The sequence below is a fragment of the Zingiber officinale genome, chromosome 7A (assembly GCF_018446385.1).
Source record: "Zingiber officinale cultivar Zhangliang chromosome 7A, Zo_v1.1, whole genome shotgun sequence".
NCBI classification, from domain to species: domain Eukaryota; kingdom Viridiplantae; phylum Streptophyta; class Magnoliopsida; order Zingiberales; family Zingiberaceae; genus Zingiber; species Zingiber officinale.
This window is the reverse complement of record NC_055998.1, coordinates 135,935,840-135,959,124: the sequence shown is the minus strand read 5'-3', so window position 1 is coordinate 135,959,124 and position 23,285 is coordinate 135,935,840. Positions and strand designations below refer to the sequence as shown.

Genomic DNA, 23,285 nt, shown 5'->3' with positions numbered 1-23,285 from the left:
ACATGCCATGCAAGTCGAGCATGGCATGACTTGTAACATCAACACAAACCCAGTTGACCCTTACCCATGCTTGAGCTTGCAGAGACAAGAAAAATTAAAATTTATTTATTTATTTAAATAATATAAAAAACCTTTAAAAAATATAAAAATTAAAGATATATAAACAAGAAAATAACAAAATATAAATAATAATAATAATAATAATAGTAAAATAAAATAAAAGTAATCGAATTTAAAATATTGACATCATTATACCTTTACAATATTATATCTTCACTAAATATGATACAAACAATTTAATAAAATATAGATTCAAGATTCAAATTTGGAGAAGAAATTAATTGTTTATAATTCAATCTCAATCTTTCGGCCTTCCACATGAGTTGCTTATGTAAAAATGTAGTTCCTCTTTACCATGTGTAACGATAAAATGGAGGTTGGTCATGGTTGGCTCAATTGTACCACTCAGATGGACATCATCAAAATCTAAGTCCCATGTTGAGGTCCCATCTTTATCTTGTAGGTGTACTTTTACATCTAACCAATCCTTGAGGCTTACACACATCTCCTAATACATTCTACTTGGTTTGAAACCCTATTACCGACACTGAAATATGACTAGGATGCTACTATAAATATATGATTTGTTAGTACATGATAAGCAATCATGGGTAAGATGGAGTACTTAAATTCATGGTTTTCGCCACTCTAATACAACCCAAGTCTTCGTAATTTTCTAAGATAACAAAAAACCTGTGAAGAAGTTAAGTTTGTTTACCGCATAAAGTTCAATGCCTAAGATTACACTTGGTTGACATGTAGCACAACCAAAGCTTCTATAATATATGGGCATTATGCCTTGACTTCCACTAAATTATAGCAAAAGGCGAATACGCTCGCCCCTAGCGCCCCCGCCAACCCGTCCAGGGCCAACACGGAGGAGGTAAATCATGGGCGGCTACTAACCTTTGGAATAATGACTAGCACATAAGGGAGGCATTTATCTCGGCTTTGCCGCGATTCGAACCCCAGACCTCATTGTGGCAACACCTCATGCGCTAGCCACTAGACCCATCCGAGAGGACATTGGTACTGGAGGTTGACATTGGTTGGTAGTCATACCTCTCACGATAAGTTGAATCCATTTAATTTAATATAATCCTAATTTCTAGAATAATATTTTTTAAAAAAAATCTTTAATAACTTTAATAATCTTATGAAATAGGTTACATATCTATAACTTCTGTATAGCGCATGAAGCATTAAATGTGAGGTTGAAATACATATGGTTAAAAACTCATTTGTCCAAGAATAAAAAAATTTATAAAAAGTTATAAACATTTTCAGGATATAACTAATCATTATGTTATAATCTATTAGCAACAAACCCTATTAGCCATATGCATTCCAAACCTATTTGGTGCTTCTAAATGATATGCTTGATTTAAGTATAAGATCATTTGAATTCCACCTATATATACATTAGTATGTATTTTCCGCCCCCAAGGCATAGTTGAGCCGATCACCCCATGGTAGGTTTGCATAATTGAGCAAAGGTTGATTCCCGACAAAACCGGCGGAAATACCATGTGGTAGCTTGTTTTGGTTTCCTAATTTACTCTTCTCAATGATGTGGGACGCCGTTAGGATGACGGATTTCACTTTTTTTTTTTTACAAAATTAGCATGTATTTTCTACAATATTTAGGGTGTGTTTGGTTTGTGCGTTTTCCATTTTCATTTTCTGGAAAACGCGCGTTTTCTAGAAAATGACTTTTAGACATTCTCTATTTTTCAGAAAATACTATCTATTTTTTTTAGAAAACAGATATGGAAAATGCAAACCAAAATCCATTTTTCAGAAAAGGGTATTTTCCAAAAAAATAAAAATGAAAAACTCACAAACCAAACGCACCCTTAATATCTATAATATTGTTTCAATTCTTATGTCCATCTAATATTTTCATAGATTACTCCAAGCTCATCTTATATACAAAGGATCAAGAAGTAGCAACACAACTAATGTGAAAAAAATTATTGCCCATGATAACATCAATTTTAAAAAAAACTAATTACTTCAAAATCATTAATTGATGCATTATCAAAAGTGATTAAAAACAATTCATTTATAACAAAAAAAATGAAAATGAGAAATATAGTTTAAAATAGTATGATCAGTACAAGGAAATTCAAAACCTTTAAAACTAATTGTTCAAGTTTGGATATAGACCAATTGTCATCTATCTAATGTTTGGTGCAATATATGTATGACTATACATTGTAACTACTACTTCAAACACTAAAAATTGTTATTCAATATTTATGAGTGTAAACACAAATTGTGCCTCATGGAATATTTTTACTGCATTGAAACACATTATATCCGAAGATACGAAGTTGGAAATATATTCTCACAAAATATTCAAAGCCACTCAAAGTGGACTATTAAAAAATGGGGACTTAAACTTTATAAAGCATGCAAGTTTGCGACTGACAAAGAATACATTGCCTAAGCCAATTATCCTAGTGTCGGGTGATTTTATACAGTGATTAAGGTGGTGACTTCCACTAGAAGATTTGTAAGCAAGATTTTTCTTACAACTCTTACACTGAGCCCTTTTTCACCATCTCTAAAGATGATACCAAAATGGTCTTTAGACATAGTTGTAGTCTTTATGACTACAATTACTGTTACGTGAAGATGCTCTCATTGTCGCCTACTATGTGAACGACCTCAAATACTTCTCTAACTTTGGTGTTTATCACCACTTCTTCGATATGATGATGTAAAAGGAATGGAGTTGGCACCGGTGGTAATAGTAGCCTTCGAACTATGCCCTTGTGCCAACTTGAGTAGGTAGGTAAGGGGGGATCAATTTATGCATTGAGTGAAATTTGTTAAATCGCCCAAAAGCACGAATAAGTAATAGATTGTTATCCATACTTGTAACCTAAGAGGATCAGCAAAGTTGGACAGACCAAGTTGTCCGACACTAGAATCACAATAACAACCCTCCATTATATCTTAATGAAAATTTTAAAAATATTAATAATTATAATTATTTTATATAATAAAAAATATTTTTTAATAAATTTAATGCATTAATAAAAATTAAAATTAAATTACCTCAATGCAGAGAGATGCATCATCATGATGGTGGTACGCTTACAACATTGGCGGTGGCCAGATGAGGAACTATGAGGATTAAGCAAGAAGAATATTGTAAAGTAAATAATTAAATAATAAAAAAAGAGACTAGTAAAAAAAGGAGAAAATGTGAATTGATAAAATAAAGGATCGGTGAATGAGAATTGAGTAAGTGAGGATGAGAAAATGTGAGTTGTTTAAAAGAGAATAAGGGGTGGTCATTAAATATTTTAGGTTAATTTAGTATTTTTCAACTAAAATTAACGAAGATACCTTAAATTGTTCATTTTTATTTAAATAAGGGGTATTTTGATCTTTTTATGATATGTTAGCCAAAGAATTACACCTTTTTACCCATTATAGGCCTAGTCCAACACGCAAGTTGACCCTAGCCTAGTTTTATGTCAGTCCAATCCACAAGTCGTGCCCTTATTACCTAGCTTGACTTGTGGACCAAGCCAGGTTTAACATGGAACGCCGATCGAATTACAAGTGGCCTAACTTGATTTACACCTCTATGCCAAGTGAGCCAATCAAACTGAGTGATATGATTCATCGATCGATCGAGTGATTTAATTAAGTTGAATGAGTTAAGTGATTTGGGCAATTTAATCAAAACAAACAGTTACAGAGATTCACTCAGGCCATGTAATCTAGGCAAACTGATCACTTGATCCGGTCAAGTGATCTGAGTGGTTTAAGAGTGATTAGGTTGGGTGAGTCGGGCAGGGTGATTAGGTTGGGTGAGTCAGGCAAACTAGTGACTCTGTTCAAATCAATCAAATTATTTATTCACTCGGGTCATCTATGCAATTTGATTTGTTCCATATGTTGATCGATTCAGGTAACACAATTGGTCTACATGACTCAACAAGTATGGATGGCCAAGACATGTCAATCATTTCGATTGGGTAAGCCTAGTCGAGCAAGCTGCCCAATCGACTCAACCTTGAAAAGAAAATATTTTCCATAATGCTAATCATACAAAACAAAAAGTCTACAAAGTTTAGTACCACATCCAAGTAGCATAAAGATAATCTTATTTTCCTTGAAAAAAAAATCTTGGAAAAATATTTTTCACAAACAAGTTATTTTTTGTAAATATGCAGAAAATGGGCCCTTACTAAATTAACTGTCATTTTTTACATTCACCAAATCTCTCTTAACTGAGAGGGACTGAGATACAGAAGGTTGGGTGCAAGGGAGAGAAGGGAGAAAATAAAAAATTTCATAACTTTATTTTCTTGGAGAAAGGTTGAAGAAAGAGATAAGAAAAGGAATAATTTGTAAAAGAAAAGTAGCTAAATTAATCTCCTTTACACTCTCTCTCTCTTCTTTCCATTTTTGAATGGATCAATTCTGAAGGGAAAAAAACAGCCGAAGGATCCCTTTGAGGTACTCTTATTTCCAATTTCCTTCACTCAAGTAAACAAATAATTCTCTCCCTTTTTCTTACCCTGCGCACCAATCTCACTTCCTAACTAACATTAACACATCCTGATTAAAGAAGCATATCCTTTAAAACATATGTGCCAAAAGAGAGTGGATGCATTTAGTACCAAATAGAAGAATCAAGGAACTGAGTTTAAGAGATATAATCCACAGGATGGAAAAGCTGAGAAAAACGCAAAAGAGATGCAAATATACACGAGATGGTGCCAAAAGTGGAGAAAAGGATAATGGCAAATAAAAACCAAGTACTTGAAGTAGAATTCATATTAGACAGAGAGCATAAGATATCTCACAAAAGGAAAGAACACAATTAGACAAACAGAAGATGCAACTTCAACCATCAAAGATCATGAAGAAGAAACATGGTGAACAAGAAGGCTTCCTTTAACACGATCAAAAAGGAAAAGAGTATACCCTTTGCCGTTGCTTCAGCAGAAGCTTCATATTGCGACATTCATAGTTGTCTCCTCTTTGATTAGGGCCACCTAAGGTACCATCACCACATCTGCATAGAAAAATTTAAGGTCAATATGATATCCAAGAAAACAAATTGTGCCTAATTGTGTAATTTAGAGAAACAGTACAGGTAGAAATTTATCAGAAAAATTCAGATTTAATAGACTTGCAAGTTTGAGAAAACACAACTCAAGGATCATGGCCATTGATGAAAAATGTTTGAATGACTTCTAACAACATACCCCACCCAACAATTTCTACAAACATCAGGATCACATTCTCTGTCAGCAGCAAAGCATGGGCATTGACGGCTTCGACATTGGCTCTTAGCACAGTGACAACCTCGGAAACGGTTTTTGCAAATTTTAGGACACCTAAATTCAAAGTTAAAATCAGTTGTAAGGCAATATGCTGCACATAAAATAAAACACTTGTAAACTTCAGATTTTGCATCAATGAGAAGCCAACCAAAAAATGGATCAGATTTTCAGAAATGGTTGACAAATAATTTGGGTTAAGCAAAATTCACAAACACCAAAAATCTCCTAATTCAAAAAATAAATAACCAAGGATCTAATATTGAATTTCCATTTTTTTCACAGCATTTACAAACAAACCTCCATAGGTTCGAAAAATCAAATTAATTTACGCTTTAAAATAGAGAGAAAAATAAAAGAGTAATAAATCAGAACCTACCTAGAGATAAACAATGTTTTTGAAAAACATAAGCACAAATGACAGTCAACTTGAAAGTTCCAGGCTTCCAGCTATGATGCTCTATATGGTAATCAACTCAACTTGTACCAAATATTAATAAAATATAATATAATCCCCAAAATGATAGAAACTGATATCTCTTCAACCAGGATGATCAGTGGGGGTAATGAGCTCAAATTATTAAGCTAGTGATCTTATCAGATTCAATCATAGTATCAGATCTCATCAAGTAAAATCCCAAACAACTCACCCACAATACTTTTCACAGCATGTCCCACTAAGCAAGCAACGACATTGCTTTCCACAAGCAGATTGGCAACCACAAGGGTTGTATTGGCGACACGGTTGATCCTTTCTCTCAGTAATCCTTTTCCTAATTGAATGGTAGCCAGCTGATTTCCATGTATATTTCAAGCGACGAACTCTACCACGCCTTCTCAAGAACCTTGACCTTGTTCTCAATTCAATAACCTGATATTAGAAAAGAAAACCAACATATAAGATACATGAATTTATCTTTTATCCACAATCAGCTACGATTTCATTGAAGCAAAAACTTTCTTTCACCCCCTCACCTTCAGTTTATGAATGTCATTCAAAAATCATCTTAGTATCCCTCCCTAACCCTCCAACAAGCCATTAACCTCACTATTCATGCACTGAAATAATGCGTGGCAAGCTTGCCACGTCACTACTCTAAGTAAAAAAAACAGCTCGGTGCACGAAACTCCTGCCAATGTGAGATCCTGGAGAAGGGTCTATTGTACAAAACCTTGTCTTACTTTGTAAAAGGTTATTTCCGAGACTCAAACTCATGACCTCTAGGTCACATGGCAACAACTTTATCATTGTGCCAAGGCTCTCCTTCCACATCACTACTCCAAGTAACAGAGTAAAATGTTGAGTTTCAAAATTTTGATGACTTTACAACTCTAAGTGCATTTTAAAGCAGAGGTAACTATAGTGAAAATTTTCAATTCATTGAACTAAACCTTGCCATGCCCTTCGATTAGAGAAATCACACCATCAGTTGTCCTGTAAGTTCCATCATCTTGAATATTGTTCATGTACTGGAACACTTCCATACAAGTCTTCAATCCACACAAAAGATTTCTAGCAATCAAACAACTGTTTGAAGAAAAAAGAATCCAGAAGTTGAAGTTAGAACATCTAGAAACAAATGCTGGAAAGAACAAAAATTTCCCATCAATTTTTTCATGTCTCTTTTAGTAAAAACAAAGTCAAAAGACAAGAATCAAACAGATATAATTGAATAATGAAAACCAAACCTCCCATTTCCCACACCTTACCTCAAAAAAAGAGCACAAAAAAATAGTGTAAACAAGTGTGAGTGATATAGAAGGGCAAAACCCTTTTTGGAGATATTTTTACAAAGCAAGAAATTTCACTGTGGATTAATGCTAAGGCAATTTGCTAGGTAACAACTAGGAAGTAAACAATGTGAACTGGTTACAATAGTAGTCAATCATTTAAAGTTTAAGATGTGCTATACTATACATGTATGTATCAATTGTTACAAGGAAAAGAAACTCAAATGACGGTTGTCTATTAACCAAGAAAAATAGTACAGAAAAAAACTATCAAGTCAAGAATTAGAAAATAATCTGCTTTTATATATTTGGTGTGGATCTAAACTGAAGAGGATTATTATAAACCACTGGATGAAAAGAGTATAAAAAAGGTGTTGATGAGAATAAAGGATGACACTAAGGTAGGTTTAATGTGTTCCCTGTGTACAGAATCCTCAAAGGAGCATGTTCAACAAGGTGAAATTCATTGCACATATCATTCCTTGTAGCAATAAATGTATCATCATCATCATTGCCATCAAGCAATATTTGTCCCAACTATTTGAATGACTACATGAATCTCATACATCCATTGATCTCTATGTAAGGTGGTGCCATTGGTAATATTCAAATTAGTTAAATTAGTTTTAGTATGTTGACTATTTTTTTTTTATCTCTTCAAACGTTTGCATTTTCCACTCTACTAGATTCAACCCTTCTAACTAATTGTCAATCTTTAAATATGTACATAACATCTCGATCTAGCAAATCATACTACGTCCTTTTTAGACTAATGGGTCATGACGATCTCACAAAACTTTAAAAGCTCTTCTCTATTTCTCATTCATTCTTTATCACATTAATTATATCTACATCAGTAGCTCATTATTGAATAGTGAATTCAAGATACCTAAAATTCTTGCAAAAATTTCACATCCATCCATCTTAACTTTTCTATCAATTCATTTCTTGTTGCAAATTTTGTTCTACTTATTATAAAGCTTTAGTTTATAAATTTTTTTCTCCACAAATAAAGCTTTGAATTTAATCTAGTCACACTTGCTTTAACTAATGCAAAATCATCTAAAGATGACATAGATCAAGGTGAGTTAGCTTAAATAGATTAGTTAGTCTTGGTACAAATATAAAAATAAGTACTTAAGAGTTGAAACTTGATGTAAACTATAGTTATAGAAAAATCATTTGTCACACTGTTAGAAACTCTAATACTTATACAACATTATCATATTTATAATGTAACTATTAAATGTTTCTTTCTACAAAATTCACCACCACGGTTATCTTGGCATTCTCATAAAGCTTTTCTAAATCAATAAAATTCAAATGCAAATCCTTTTTATTTTTTCTAGTTTTTTTTCAATTGTCTTATCAAATAAATATAAATTATTTTTCAGAAAGGATTGTCTTGTCTCTTATTTCCCCCTTATTAACTCTTTCACTCGTCAACTTTGGTGCCTCTATAATTAGAACAACAATGCAAGTTACCTTTATTCTTATAGTTAGATAGTAAAAAGATTTTCCTTCATCTTTTGGCATCTTATTAATTCTCAAAATTTTATTAAATAAGTTGTTTATTCAGATTATATCTTGATTTCTTAAAGTTTTCCAAACTTCAATAGATCTACACTTTTGCCCAACTTCATGTATAAATTACAGTATTGTCTAATGTCACATTTTCAAAGAAATCAACTAAAAATTTACTAAAATACTCATTCATTATCATAAACCCAATATAAAACTATAAGCCAATCTCAAGCTAATTGGTAAGGAAAGGTCACGTCCAACCTAGTCTTTGCAGAAAAACTCAAAGCAAGTTATTTAATTAATAATGTGAACATCAATATACCTTTCCTAAAATGAGTGTTCCAACTTTTTAATTGCATGGCTTATGATGTTGGACCCATGAGTATTTGATGGTCGGAAGATAAAGGGGGGTGAATATCATTTCTAGCTGCGTGTTAGCTTATGAATACAAAAGAAGCAAAAATGAAAAATTAGATGATTATCAACACTAACACTGTTGTTATGTGGTTTGGAAGTCTCCATAGCTCCTACTCCACTATCTATAATCTTTAGGTGGATCATTCCCAAAAGCCCTCTATATTTCCTCCTTGAACTTCTTTTAAAGATGAAGAAACGTCTTAAAAGCTTTTAAGGGATTTCAAAGGAGGCTTACAATGATGGAGAGAAAGAATTACAATGAGCTCACAAGTTCAATGAATTATAACATTTAGCATTTGCTCCAATTCGTTCAACTTCCTCACCTTTTATAAGCCTTCGTCTTTAGTTCCTCGACTTACCTTTACATTCTGATGTGCTTACACTGATTGATCAACTAGATTCCACATCAATTGACCTATACAAAATTCTGCATCAGTCTTAAGACCAGTTGACTAGGTTGTGAGCATAATCATTCTGTTCAGTGACCAATCAGCCTAAATCGGCCGCCTAGTCAACTCAACCATCAGTTGAGTCTACTAGATTCCAAATCAATCGACTTCAACCTCAACCCTAAGCAAACCCATTCTTTTCGCTGACTAAAGCTTTTGAATTGATGGCTCATAATCCTTCAATCAACTGATTCGTCAACTATGATCATTCTAATGGTCGAGTCCGTCTAGGTTGAGATCTTATCCTCTCCTCTCGAGAACAACTCTCTCAACACTCAACTCATCAAGAGTTTACATATGCAACTTGTTCATGTTGGACCCCGTGGTTGTTTTGATGTGATCAGCCAAGTTAGGTTGGGTCCTGTTTTATTTTAATCCCTGTGTCTAAGTGTGCAGGAGCTTAGAAGCACAGGAAGTCGAGCGGAAGACGCAGCTAGCGAGAAGGATGGCACAGGAAGGGAGTTGATGGACTCGGTGCATCCGAGGGGACGAAAAGACTGCGAAAGAGTACATCGGTGGACGAGAAGAACATATGTGACGTTCGAAGGACAAGAAGCCGAAACGGAAGCCTGCTCGAGGAGAAGGCCGGAAATTGGGTTCGGGTAAGTCCTATTCTGATGGCCGAAATCACCCAGGAGATCGTAGCAGCAAAGGAGCGAAATGGAGTTGCAAGTGCTGCTGGAAGCGCCTTCAAAGGTTGTTGAAGGCGCCTCCGCGCCTTCTATGGAAGGCGCCTTCGATGAACAGTGCGAAGGCGTCTTCCAAGGCTATGGAAGGCGCCTTCAGCCAGTCAAACTAGTCGTTTGCAAGTGGATAAAGCTTTATCCACTTGCCACGCTGGAGGCGCCTCCCAAGCCCTTTGGAGGTGCCTTCAACCTTCGGATGAGATTTCCCAGGGGCTATAAAAAGACCTCTGGACCTAGGAAATTAACAATAACTTGAGAACAACTATTGTAATCATTTCCTAATTTTTTCTAAGCTTTTCAAAGAGTGTAAGAGGCTTCTTCGCCTACAGAGAAGGAGATTTTTCTAGTAGAGCTTTGCAATCGGCTTGGATTAACAACCACCTAGGTTGTAACCAAGTCAAATCCGTTTGCCTCTTCTTTTTTATTAGTTGTTCATTTAAGTTTATTTTAATTGTGATATTGCTACTGATCTGAGTTGAAAAATAGAGAAAGGTTTTATTTTCTTAACAGACGATCCGACCTCTCACCGGCCCCGCTGCTACGCCAACAGTTCACCATAAGGCCATCTTGCGTCAAGCTTTACGTCCCTCAAAATGCACTCAAGCCCTTGGCTCGATCCAAATGTTATTCTTCATACTCTGCCTACCTAGTTCGATGCACCCATCTGGCGATCCCTCAAATGTCGACCATCCTTCACCAATCTTCACAGACCTTAAGTTATGCCAAATTGTCTCCATGTATATTTCTCTAAATCCTGCATACACATATCAAATATAACATATATTTTAACTTAAACTCTATCCCACATCAAAACCTATAATAGATCCCGATCACTAAAATGGCTAATTGCACCAATAATCTCTCCTTCTATGTTTGGCAATGTGTTTTAAGTTAGATCAATCATGAAATGAAATTAAGACCTAAATTAAGCTCCCCCTACACCTATACTCTCCCATAGCCAGAAATTCAAAATCCTAACTTAAAAGCTTATCCCTTCTCCTCCTTTCACAACATGAAAAAGATTGCACTAAGAAATTTCCTAAGAAATCCTCCCATATTCCTGAAAATCACTATAAACTTGCCTTCTAAATTCTGTACATGGATCTAAATGGAATTCAAGTTTATCTCATAAATACTACTAAATGTTTCAAACCTGAAATTTTATAACCTAATCGAACTGACTCCAACCATAATCAACTAATTACCAGAAATGTTTGTGCTAATTTTTTAAATGCACTAAAAATTCATAAAAAAAAAAAAATTGAAACTTCTTAAACACATTTGTTTTAAATGGAAAAATAAACTTTTATGAAAATCATCTTAATTTTAGAAATTGACCCAAAATCTAAAAGTTTCAATTATGTTTTTAACTTTAAAGCTATTATTTAAATAAGAAAAAAGTTTTCAAAAACATGAAATATTTTTCAAAAAAAAATTCCACCTATAATTTTAGAACCAAATTTCCTTTATAAATACATTTATGTTCCCCATAATTGATAAATGATTAATATGTTAATACTTCTATGGTTCATGATGATGCCTCAAGAAATGTGAGTAAAATCCACTATTTGACTACCTAATGATACTATAAAGGCCTCAGCGGGTGTAGTCGAGTTAGTACTCGGGCAAAGTTCAATGAGGCATGGTTCGATTCCTGACAAGTGCAAATATTGCTTTGGATTATCTTGTGCCCCTATTTAAGAAGGTCACTCAGCTAAGGAGAATAAGCCCCCATGATTTACCCCTTCCATAGTGTGTGGGGCCACTCTAGAAGTGGCATTGAGGATATTTTCATTAACTACAAGTTCATCTGGCTGTGAAACAAATTGGAGTGCATTTAAAGGAGTAAGTTTTAAACTTTAAGTCTTTAATTAATGTAAAGTATTAATTTTTAAAGTTTATATTCATGTTACTGACTATAATATTTATTCTTTTTTTTTAAGATTCATACAAAGAAAAAAAATAGATTGGATGGATTGAACAATCAAATATTTGTCTAATTTAATATTAGATTGTTGAACAGACAAAAAAGAGAAAGGAGTCGATGTCCTTCTTGCAAAAGATGCTTCAAATGCAAAAGGTTGAATTGTGGATGGTGGGAGAGATGATGAAGTTGAACTAGGTTCCGGGCTCACTTGGCAAATGGTTGATGAAGCAAGTCGAGCAGATGAAAATCTACAATTTCGAAGAAGCTCTAGAGTGAGAGAACTTCACGAGGATGATTTTGCATCCGAAGAAGAGGATCAATGATATTAAGTTTGTGCCCGATAAAAAACAAGTTATTGAAAATTATAGAGACGAAATAGAATAAATATGTGATATTTTATTAGTTGTGTAATTTTGAATTCATTTTAAATTTGATGTTATTGTGTTAGAGTTATAGTATATGATTTATTATGTAATTTATGTTGATACTGTAGAATCCGCCTAACAACGCCTAGTCCCCCCCTAAGCGATCTAGGCTCTAGGCGTTGTTCTGGCACCCGACTAGCACCTAGTGAATTTTATAACCTTGTACGCAGACTTACCTTACTTTGCAATAGGTTGTTTCCAATTCCCACCTATAGTATAAATAAGTTAATTTATCCATTTCACCCATCTAACCAATATTGTCAAAAAAAAAAACAAGACTTCATATCATTTTCATAAGTTCACTATCTTTCATATGAATTAATCTTCGGTCACGCTAAGTTTCTATTAAAATGTTATTATAAATAAAGTTGTCACAGCTTTTGTGCAATGTGCAGGTTATCAAATCTTTTTTTCGCTAGGTGTCCGTGTCCGGCTTACGCTGACTAATCCTAAGGTGTACGGCTTGGCCCCACTCCCCCGTACACGAAGCATGAGTGGTTCCGGAGTTGGTGGCCACGCACACGAAAATTTTGATCGCAGGCATATGCCCAGCAGGAATTGAATCCTTGCTTCATGGATTCACCGCCAAACCTTTACCAACTGCGTTGTGCCCTGGGGGCGGAGATTATCAATTTATAATCATTGAAACAGTGGGTGAGTACAATGATTTTAAGAATGGCAACATGATGATGCTTCATTATCCTAACAGAATAAAGGTGTACAAAAGAACAATGTAAATAGGACTTAAAAAATATAAGATGGCAAGAAAATCAAGCAGTGACATTGTGCAAAGCATGACCAACATAACAAAATTTAAAAAAAGATCATACAGAAGAGACTAGAGCATAACCAACCGAATAATGAAATCTTCAATAGTCCCGAATTCTTTTTTCTCCTCTTCTTCCTCGACAATATCGTCCTCACTGTCGCTACAGATTAAAGCTTCACCACCATTGTGGTCATAATAAATTCTTCTACGACCAACTACTGACTGATCCTCAGTCATTATTTGGTTCCTAGAAAACAAAATTTTAATTGAATACAATTAGCCACACAGATTTAAGTGATCATTGAAGGCATTCTTCCAAAACAACCTTTTATGTCAAACTTAAAAAAGAAAGAGAAAACAAAAAGCTGGATGCAGTGAAAAGGTTTCCTTGTTCCTCTCAAATTTGCAGTAAAAATAAACAAAGGGATACACCCAAGTCTAAAAACTTCTACTAGTATATTCAAATTCTATCCATCTCTCCAACATTTGTACAAGCTTGTAAAATCTGGTATGTAATCAGATGACTACTCAGCCTGATAAGTACAAGGGAGAATTATAATCATGTTAAAAGCTAATCAGACAGGAGAAGCTAGAGCTCTATATCTTTTGGCAAGTAGTCTCACAAAGTTAAGGAGAATTCATAATCTGACCACATCCTTTAACAGACCGATGCTTCCTTTCAAAAATAGATAAACAGTTCTGACCTAAAAAGATAATGTTTAGTGCTTTAAGGAAAGGGAATTTGAATTGCCACCTTGATAACAAGTTATGTGAGAAAAACAACTCTCATTACATAATGAATATCTCTATGTATGTGCAACTATATCAAAACCTTGTTTCTACCTATTTCATAAGCCTTCTATCTGCATATAGTATAATTGAGGAGGCATTGTAATCAGTCACTGTTATGCAGATATACCTGTCTAAAAATATCCATGTAGTATAGAGAGGTAATTTTGGCACTTCAGGCAGTTTGATCAATTGAACATTCTTTCCACCAAAATTGTTGCCAATAAGAACAGCTGTGGATGCATATGAACTTTCTTCTTGGCAACTACCACTATCCTTTTCTCCTGATTGTTCAAGACTATTTAGTGTACATAAGGCGTCATCTTGTCTCCTAGTTAATAAATCTGCATGTAAATCATTATTATGATCCGAACAATTTCTGAACGATAGATTATAAACCAGTTGTGTCATGTTAATGAGACTCTGCTTGTTCTCTTCCATTTTTTTCTGGAACAAAAGAAGAAACATCAGGAATAAAATTTGAACAATTTTCAATTAACATTGGAATCCCAGAATTTGAACCTTAATGTAAGCACGACGATCATAAAACACTTGCTTCTTCAAGGAATCAATAATTTCCATAACATCTGCAGGAGTGTAGTTTTCTTCTCCAACCACAGCAATCTGCAACAGAAAAAGTAGAATATGAATTCACAGGATTTCAAAGCAAAGTAAAAATTGTCTATGCAAGTAATATTAGCAATTCTTGCAAAAAAAAAAACACTGGTATAGAAAATTAATTACAATTGCATCAGTCCTAATCCTAAGAATTAAATCTTTAAATTGAGTAATTAACTGGATCATTTTCTTTGCAGGTCATCACAAAATTTCCAAGAAAAACAATTGATTGGGCAACCACTACAGAATAAAAAATTTCAAAATTTTCCTCTAAGGAAAACTAAAAGATGAGTTTTCAACCTAGATAAATAAACAAGATTGGCATTCGCTCATATCAATTCATTTCTAGCTTTCTTGCCTGAAGAATCCAAAGACAGATTATCACCCTCCAGATGAAACAGAGTTTTGTTGAAACGGCTGGTGTAAATTTGCATAAATGAAGTTCAACACATTCAGCTTTCTTAATTTATTTACTATTTTCATATCAACTGATTCTCATTAGTCAAAACCAAGGTTTAATATCAATCTCTACTACGTTTTCAGTAATATATTGTGTCATGCTAGTCTTGTTTCAATACTTATTTAATTGAATTAATAATGATAACATAATTAATTTTATTGCGCATAAGTTGAAAGTTCTAATTAACTAATTAATTATTTACTTAATAATTAATTAAATTGCTAGTAAACGCCAATTGTGTTTTAATTTTAGCTTTACAGCCTTTACTCATAAATTGTATACTTAAAATCTACTCAAGTTTTGAAGGGAGAATGTGGAAATAAACAATGAGAAATTGAGATATTCCTTGGTCTTCTATAAAGTAAGGTATGTTTAGTTTTCAGATTTTGTAACATTGGAGCAATTTTAAATTTGATTAAAAAAGGGGCAGCCCGGTCCAATGAGGACCCCAAGGAAGAGTCAATTGTACACAATCTTCTCCTACATTACTAGAGGTTGTTTCCACGATTCAAACTCACGAATACCAAGTCACACGATAACTTTTTGTTGCTGCAAAACTCCCCTTCGAGGATGTGAAATACTATAAAGAGATCCAAACTTTATCAAAATTTGGAGATGTAAAATATTATTTTTTGGGATTAATTATATTTTAAATTTTATAACTAAATTGTATTTAATTTGATACGTATAAATTTATAAAAATGAAAAATATAAAGTTCAACTCTAACTCAACCCAATTAAATTTGAAATTTTGAATTCAAAACTTTATGATTAAATTAAATTTGAATTTTAAAAAAAAAAATATACCTTTATATTGAACTACATAAACATTTTTTAAAAACAAATTTAATATATATCCCATCAATGCACATCTATTACAATCATCTTATATCTTTAATGATATTTTAATGAATAAATTAAAAGTAATCAAAGAAAAATAAATAAATTATTTTCTTAACTTAATCAAATAAATTTTATTCAATCAAAGCTAGCAAAAGATGTAGAGAAAAAGCTCGACGTGAACTCGTTAAATCCTAATTTTTCCATCGCTTAGTCACATGATTTTGTCTATCTATCTTGACATCACAAAAGTTAGATTATACAAAAGAATACTCGTTAATACAAATTCTATCCTATTTTAAATTTTTTTAAAAATTTAAACACTAATTGAGTTGAATTAAACCTATATTTGGGTTTTAGATGTCAAATAAGGGGGCGTTTGGTTCTTTCCTAGGAATAGGAATTGGAATAAGAATCATAGTATTGTGGAATGAGAATGGGTATGAGCATGAATATCACTCTTAAAAACAATATTTGGTTAGTTGAATATTTTCTATCAGAATAAATTAAAATTTCATTTTTTACCCTTAAAGGAAAATAAAAGAAAAAATTAGATGTGAGAAAAAGTTGAATGTGAGAGAAAAATATGATGAGAGAGAAAATATAATGAGAAAGAATAAAGAGAGCGAAAGTGTGATGAGAGAAAATGAGGAAAGAGAGTGTGATGGCAGAGAGCATGATGATAGAAGATGAGAGAGAAAATATGATGAGAGAGAATGAAGAGAGAGAAAGTGGAATGAGAAAAAATAATAAGAGAGAGTGTGATGGGAGAGATTGAGGAGAGAGAAAGTATGATAAGAGATAAAGTGTGATAAGAAAAAATAGGAAAGCGAATATGATGGGAGAGATTGAGGAAAGAGAAAACATGATGAGAGAGAAAACGTGATGAGAGAAAAAGTGTTGAGAAAAAAGAGAGAGAGTGTGATGGGAGAAATTGAGGAGAGAGAAAGTGTGATGAGATAGAAAACATGGTGAGAGAGAAAGTGTGATGAGAAGAAAGAGAAAAGAGAGTGTGATGTGAGAGATTGAGGAGAGAGAAAGTAAGATGAGAGAGAAAGTGTGATGAGCAAAAAAAAGAGGGACGAGAGTGTGATGGAAGATATTAAGGAGAGAGAATGTGTAATGGAAAAAAAGGAAAGAAAATGTGATGAGAGATGATCCTGTCTGAAAGCTGAATCAACGAACGCTGGGCACGTGGCGCTCTCCAAGCTGCTGACGTAGATCTCCTGACTGTCCGCACAGACCTCCGATGAACCTGTACAGAAGTCGGGCCGGGAAGGGGTTCCCGGCGACGACCCTCCGACGCTCAAGTCAGGCAAGCGAACAACGAAGAAGTAGCTCCAAATATCGTAGAACGCGTACCTCTGGTGAAGTGCAAAGCTCTTTATATAGAGCTGGGGAGGAGCTCAGGCACATATACCTAGGCAAACACATGTCCTCAGCCCATACCCCAATAAGGGTCTGTCAGCAAGCTTACCTGACATCATACTGCTACAGTCCAAGCATATCTTCGATGGGACAGCGGAACCCCTTGTCGTCAGATTTGGAGTATGGCCTGATTATAAAGCATGCCCGCTGTCAGAATATGTCCTTTGTCCTTTTCTCCTTACTCCCTGTCGGGCGTCCGGCCGGCCAGCACTTGCCTTATGTCTTCGGCAGAGCGTGCCATCCGCTCAGCCTTACAATCCTGTTCAAAGAGCGCCGGAGCCCTGACTCCCTCCGGGATGCCTTTTGCCATCAGTTGGACACCGGTCGGTCGGCCGGGCAGTCGACCCACCATTCTCCGATCGGCCCTTTGACTTCCATGTATCGTTGACTCCCCAGAACGGGGGTCCCTTGTTCTTACCGCCGGATCAAGAGAGATTAAGGAGAGAGAAAGTGGGTGATAAAATGAGAAGAGAGAAAATATGATGAGAGAGAATAAAGAGAGAAAAATTAAATAAATATATTTTGATATTTGATATTAAGGGAAAAAATTTTAATTTTGGGTCAAGGGTATTTTTGGAATAAGGGAATATTTTGATTGTTGAAAATAGAGTAATGACTCATTGAAAGGGGGAGACATGGGAATGAGTCATTATCCAATTATAAGGATTCATTCCCTTATTTGTATTTTCATTCCTATAATCCAAACATCAACAATGGCAATCAATGATTGTTATTCTCATTCCCCACTCTTATTTCCCTAAACCAAACGCCCCCTAAATATTTGGGTTGAATGGAACCCATCAAGTAAACATAGGTGATTGGAATCATGTGGGTTTAAAATGAGTTTAATTTAGATTTATTTTAATCAATTCAAGCCCAAACCAAATTTATATATGTATGATAGTCAAACATGATAATGTTTAATTAGATTAGAGAAATTTTTAAAAAGTAGGTATTTAATTTCTCTCTTGTACTCTCCTCTCCTTGCCCTTTTGCTAGCTTGTCACTTGCCTCCAACCGCCCACTACTAGCAGCCTACCTGTTATTGACCCCCAATTCTTTTCTCCCCTCTCCTCCATCACCCCTTCTCTCTCCTACTCTCTCTGTTCCTCTTGTCCCTTTATTTCCACCGCATACAACTGCCACTATTAGAGCTCTAATGTCATCTTGTTGTGCTAATATCATCTTGCGTTCCAATTAGAGGACAGAACAATTTCCGTTTGTGCAGACAAGCATAGCTCAACACTTTAATCCTTGATCAAAACATTCATGCATTTCATCTACTCAATTTCATAGTGAATATGAACGCAAGCAAATGGATGATAACAAGGAATGAGTGATCAAGTGATTTGGGTTGTATCTAACAAGCATGGAAATTACAATAAAGAAGTGAAGAAACCCTATAGGCAAGCATAGTAGAGCATTGATTTGTTTGACCATGGTGAGCGTGATCTTATTGAAGTGTTTAGCTCATGATTACGATTTATAAAAGGTTATCGTGGGCTTTATATGTGAATTTGCTTTACTCTAGCCAATTTGGCGAAAGAATTGGATTCATTTCATTTAGTATAGGAGGGCTAATAGAAGTTTTACTAAATTAGAGGGTGCGTAATTGTGTTTTTACGAATAAAAATCATGATTATGTATGTAAAATGCGCCTTAATGGAATAATTCCCCACTTAAGAGTAGGGGCAATTCAAATGGATATGCGTGAGGAGAGAAACTAAATCTTCCTCAGGGTGTTGAAACCCTTCCCTCTCTTTTAGTTGAAACACCCATCTCTCTCTTCTTCTATACACCTTTCCCTTACCTTCTTCCATGGTCAATGAAAGCCTTTAGAACAAGTTGTAGACTCCCTCTCCTCTTCTTATCCTTCAATAAAAGTCTAGGTTTTGATTGGATAAGACTTTAAATCTAAGTTTTCATGCTTGTCGAGATTTATTTGAACCCTAAGATGAATGTGTGGAATTCTAAGGATAGGAGTTTGGCTCTTATGTTAGTGGAAACCTCAATGCCCTCAATATCTGAAAATGCCAAAAGAGGAAGCCACTTTTTGATGGAAGGACCAATCTTGTATAGATATGAGGTCATCATGATAGAGGCTAGTTTAGGTCGTCTAGTTCTTATAATGAGTATTTTCTTTCAACTTAGAAGTTACTGATAACAATTTAATGGCTGTACAATTAATAGAATGGTTGTACTAAATTGGAGAGGAATAGTGCATAGAATTTCTTATATATAGGAGGTATTGCATTTAAGACAAATAAGAAATGCCCTCAAGCCCTACAATAAGTTGGGCGTAGTCGATTGGTTGAGGTAAATTTTTAATTAATGTACTTGTATGGTAAAAAATTAACATGATAGTGTCTATCTATTGTGAATTATGGATGTCACCCTAATACATAAAGGCATTGACCTTATCTCATTCATGATGTTTGCCTAAATTCAACCTAAATACATTAATGTCGTCAACTTAAGTTCGTAAATGGCGTCAACCTTATATTATTTTCATGTCAACCTTATTAATATATTTTTGGCATCTGTGTAGTATGCATAAGTTGAAGCATTTAGCCCCATGTTTATGTTTTTATACTATAATTATTATTATTGTTTTATCATTGTTCAATAGGGAATTTCTTAATGATTGAAAAGTACAAATGAAATCATAGTTTACAATCTTGTGCCAAACTTGGCAGCATTGTCAAAACATATTATTTCGATAAATTACCAAAACTCTATACTATAAATCTGCACCAATTGAATTATTTAAACTAGTTGCTTTACCTTATTTTTTATTTTTTTCCTCCTTCTACCTCTAATTTGTCACTGACACCATACATCGATACGTTAACATAATACCAAAAACAATATCACTTCAATCAAAAAACTAAACTCCGACACAGCTAAAGATTTTGAGCCTTGAATAAAATAATCTTAATGTTTAGCCAAATTACATCTAATTAAGCTAACTAGTTATCAGTTTTATTGTTTACATATTTTATACCTCTGGAATTATGCCTTGGTCATATGCAAGTTGTTAAATCATGGCTCAGCTCATTACTTGGTCGTTGAATTGCTAGGATTATTTGTATTACTTGAAAGAAAGCATCATTGACTTAAACTAATACACTGGTTGTTGTCATTTTATTGTTGCATCCATGTCTATATGTGGGAGGAAGCACAGGGCAATAGAAGATTCAGAGATGGAGATAAAATTGTGTCATTGGTTTAAAGTCATGCAAGTCATCTAAGTTACTGGTAGTTTTGTTAGGAAATATAGCAACTTTTTTTCATATTTTTGATTGTTTCGTTTTGAGTTGAGACACTCTGAAGATTGCACATGGTGATGGATGTGTTCAATACAGTGGTAAGACCCATCATTCTCCTAGTCATTTAGTATTGTGTGGTTGTTATTATCATTTACATTTTTTGGGTTATTTATTGATACTTTCTGTTGAACCTCCTGTGATAAGGATCCATCACTGAGTTTTGATGTTTAAGAAAATAGTTTAAGTTAGAATCATATTCATATTTAATGTGTACAAAGTTGTGCAACACTTGATCAAGATATATATTGAAACCTGGCATGGGCAAATGTATTGGTTACTCGATAGATCAAGGTCTATGAAAATCAGAGAAAGATGGCATGAAGCATTTGAGGGATGCAAAGCATTGAAGTATGTCAATGCTAATAACTACTAAAAAGGTATTTAATATCACACAACCACATGTTTTAAACCTTGAATATTTTAATAAACACTGAAGTATTGTGAGTTCATAAAATCATCAATGACTTGCAATGACCTTAGAAAAGACATATTATAACTAGCTTGAAAATTTGAAGAACATAATCACCTTGTAGCTAACTTGGAATCACTGAATAAACTCAGCTTTATGAGAAAAAGATTATTCATAACAAAATAACCGTATATGATAACAGATACATACTTTTCAAGATGGCAGTAATTGTATCTCTTCCACAATGTGGAGATGAAAATCAGTAGCCTAATTTGGGGCTTCAAAGAAACAAAAACTTCATGAATTATATTGATGTTTGACTCTGTAAGGATTAGTTTAGGTTCCTTGGAAACAATGGGCAAAGAAGCATAACCATTTGGGGCTGGATTAATAACCTAGCTGAGCATGAACATTATTAAATTCGGCCACTTAATGTTCATGAGCAGATTCGTAAACTCTTCATAAGCACTACTTGTGATTTGTGAACAAAACTCATTAAATATTCATGGACATTTCACAAGACAAAGCTCATTTACAAGTTTGCTTATATATATACACACATGCAAAGTTTCATTCATAAATTAAATATTGAAATTTTTGCATCACTTCCATACACATTAACAAATAGTTTTAAATAATGTTTCTAAATTTGTTAATAAATTCATATGATAGTGATAGAATATTGAGGTAAATAAATTTGATCCTTACTGAACTTTACCCTTATCCCAGATTTGCAAAAAGTATATAGAATACTTTTCTATCCATAGCTAGAAACTATCCATAGGTAGAAAGTATGGACTATTATATACTGCTTGTTGAGCCAATGACTATTCATGATTACACATATTAAATGAAATATAGTTAAGGTTAAATATATTTCATCGTGGTTAAACTATAAAATTATTACACGTGAAAACAAATAAATATGTATAACTAAGTTATACATATAAATTATTTGTTTGAAATTATTTATAGTATGCCTAAAAGTTCATAAATAAAAAACATTTTATTTATTCAGGCAAGTTTGAACTGATTATGAGCAAGAGAAGTTAGTTGAGCTAGCAGTTGGTTTTTCCTTTATTGGATAAATATGCTTGGACAAAGTCGGGTGCTCTTCTTATGGACCTCTACAAATTGATTGAACTATCTTTAGGAGAAAACAACTCAAGGCCTTACCAACTTCAATCAAAAGGCGACCATAATTAACAACCCTAGCTTAGCTTCAACTACACTACACCTGCTCCCGTTGGCATTTTACGGAAAGAAAAAAAAAATAGTAGAACCCAAGCAGCAAACAACATCAGCTAGAGCAATGCAGCTAGAAATCTCACCGATTTCGAAACAAGCGACCAAAGATCTCGGCACACAAAGTAGTAAACACCAAACTGCAGAACCAATACCGAGGAGAGGAGAAGAGAATAGTAACCTGCTGAGACTGCGAGGGTTTAGCGGAAGCGGAAGATGAATCTTTGGAAGCCATGGCGGCTTCCAGCAAGCCAAGCAACGCCAACGACCGGTGCAATCACTACAGAACGTAGATCCGTCGGCGGGAGAAATTTGGGGTTGGGATGGAGGAGAAACCCTAATGTCAGGCCTCGGGGCGCGAGAATGAGAGAGAAAAGGGTTGCTGGTGAGGAAGCGGGGCGGAGTTTGAACCTGTGGCACGCCGCAGAGGGGCGGGCAGGCGAATGAGGGAAGTGGATTTGGGGGGAAATTAGAGCCCAGCAAATGGGCTGCGGCCGTCCCCTGTGACCGCGTTCTCGCCCATAGACAAAAACTTCGTATGTTGTGTGTGTATATATCTTGTGTGACAAAAAGTAAATCACGGACGACTACTAATTATTAGTGTAAATGGTCAAGATATGGGAGAAGTTATGCTCAGTCACGTTAAATTTTGACCCCAAAATCTCATGTGGCAATATCACATGTCTTAACCATCGCATAGTCCCGAGGAGATTTGTATCCTTAGTTCATAAATTGAGGATGAGAGGATGATCCATTACATTCATTAATTTATTATAATAAATTTTATCTTATTAAATAGATAGAATTCATTATAATTTATCAATTAAAGATAATGGATCATTCTCTAACTGTAATTTGTAAACCAAA

The 23,285-nt window shown here is 34.3% G+C and overlaps 1 protein-coding gene across 1 annotated transcript in view; it reads right to left on the bottom strand.

Moving 5' to 3' along the window:
• LOC121999750 (histone-lysine N-methyltransferase EZ1-like) overlaps positions 1-22,935 on the bottom strand; it is a 30,971-nt gene extending 8,036 nt beyond the window's left edge. Inside the window, exons 1-8 of the mRNA XM_042554390.1 lie at positions 22,600-22,935; positions 14,612-14,713; positions 14,220-14,536; positions 13,386-13,547; positions 6,765-6,900; positions 6,023-6,243; positions 5,298-5,429; positions 5,014-5,104 (exon numbers count right to left, since the gene is read on the bottom strand). Of these exons, the coding sequence (XP_042410324.1) occupies positions 5,014-5,104; positions 5,298-5,429; positions 6,023-6,243; positions 6,765-6,900; positions 13,386-13,547; positions 14,220-14,536; positions 14,612-14,713; positions 22,600-22,653 (1,215 nt within the window). The 5' untranslated portion in view covers positions 22,654-22,935. The remainder of the gene's footprint in view (positions 1-5,013; positions 5,105-5,297; positions 5,430-6,022; positions 6,244-6,764; positions 6,901-13,385; positions 13,548-14,219; positions 14,537-14,611; positions 14,714-22,599) is intronic.
• Between the last annotated feature and the right edge of the window lie 350 nt (positions 22,936-23,285).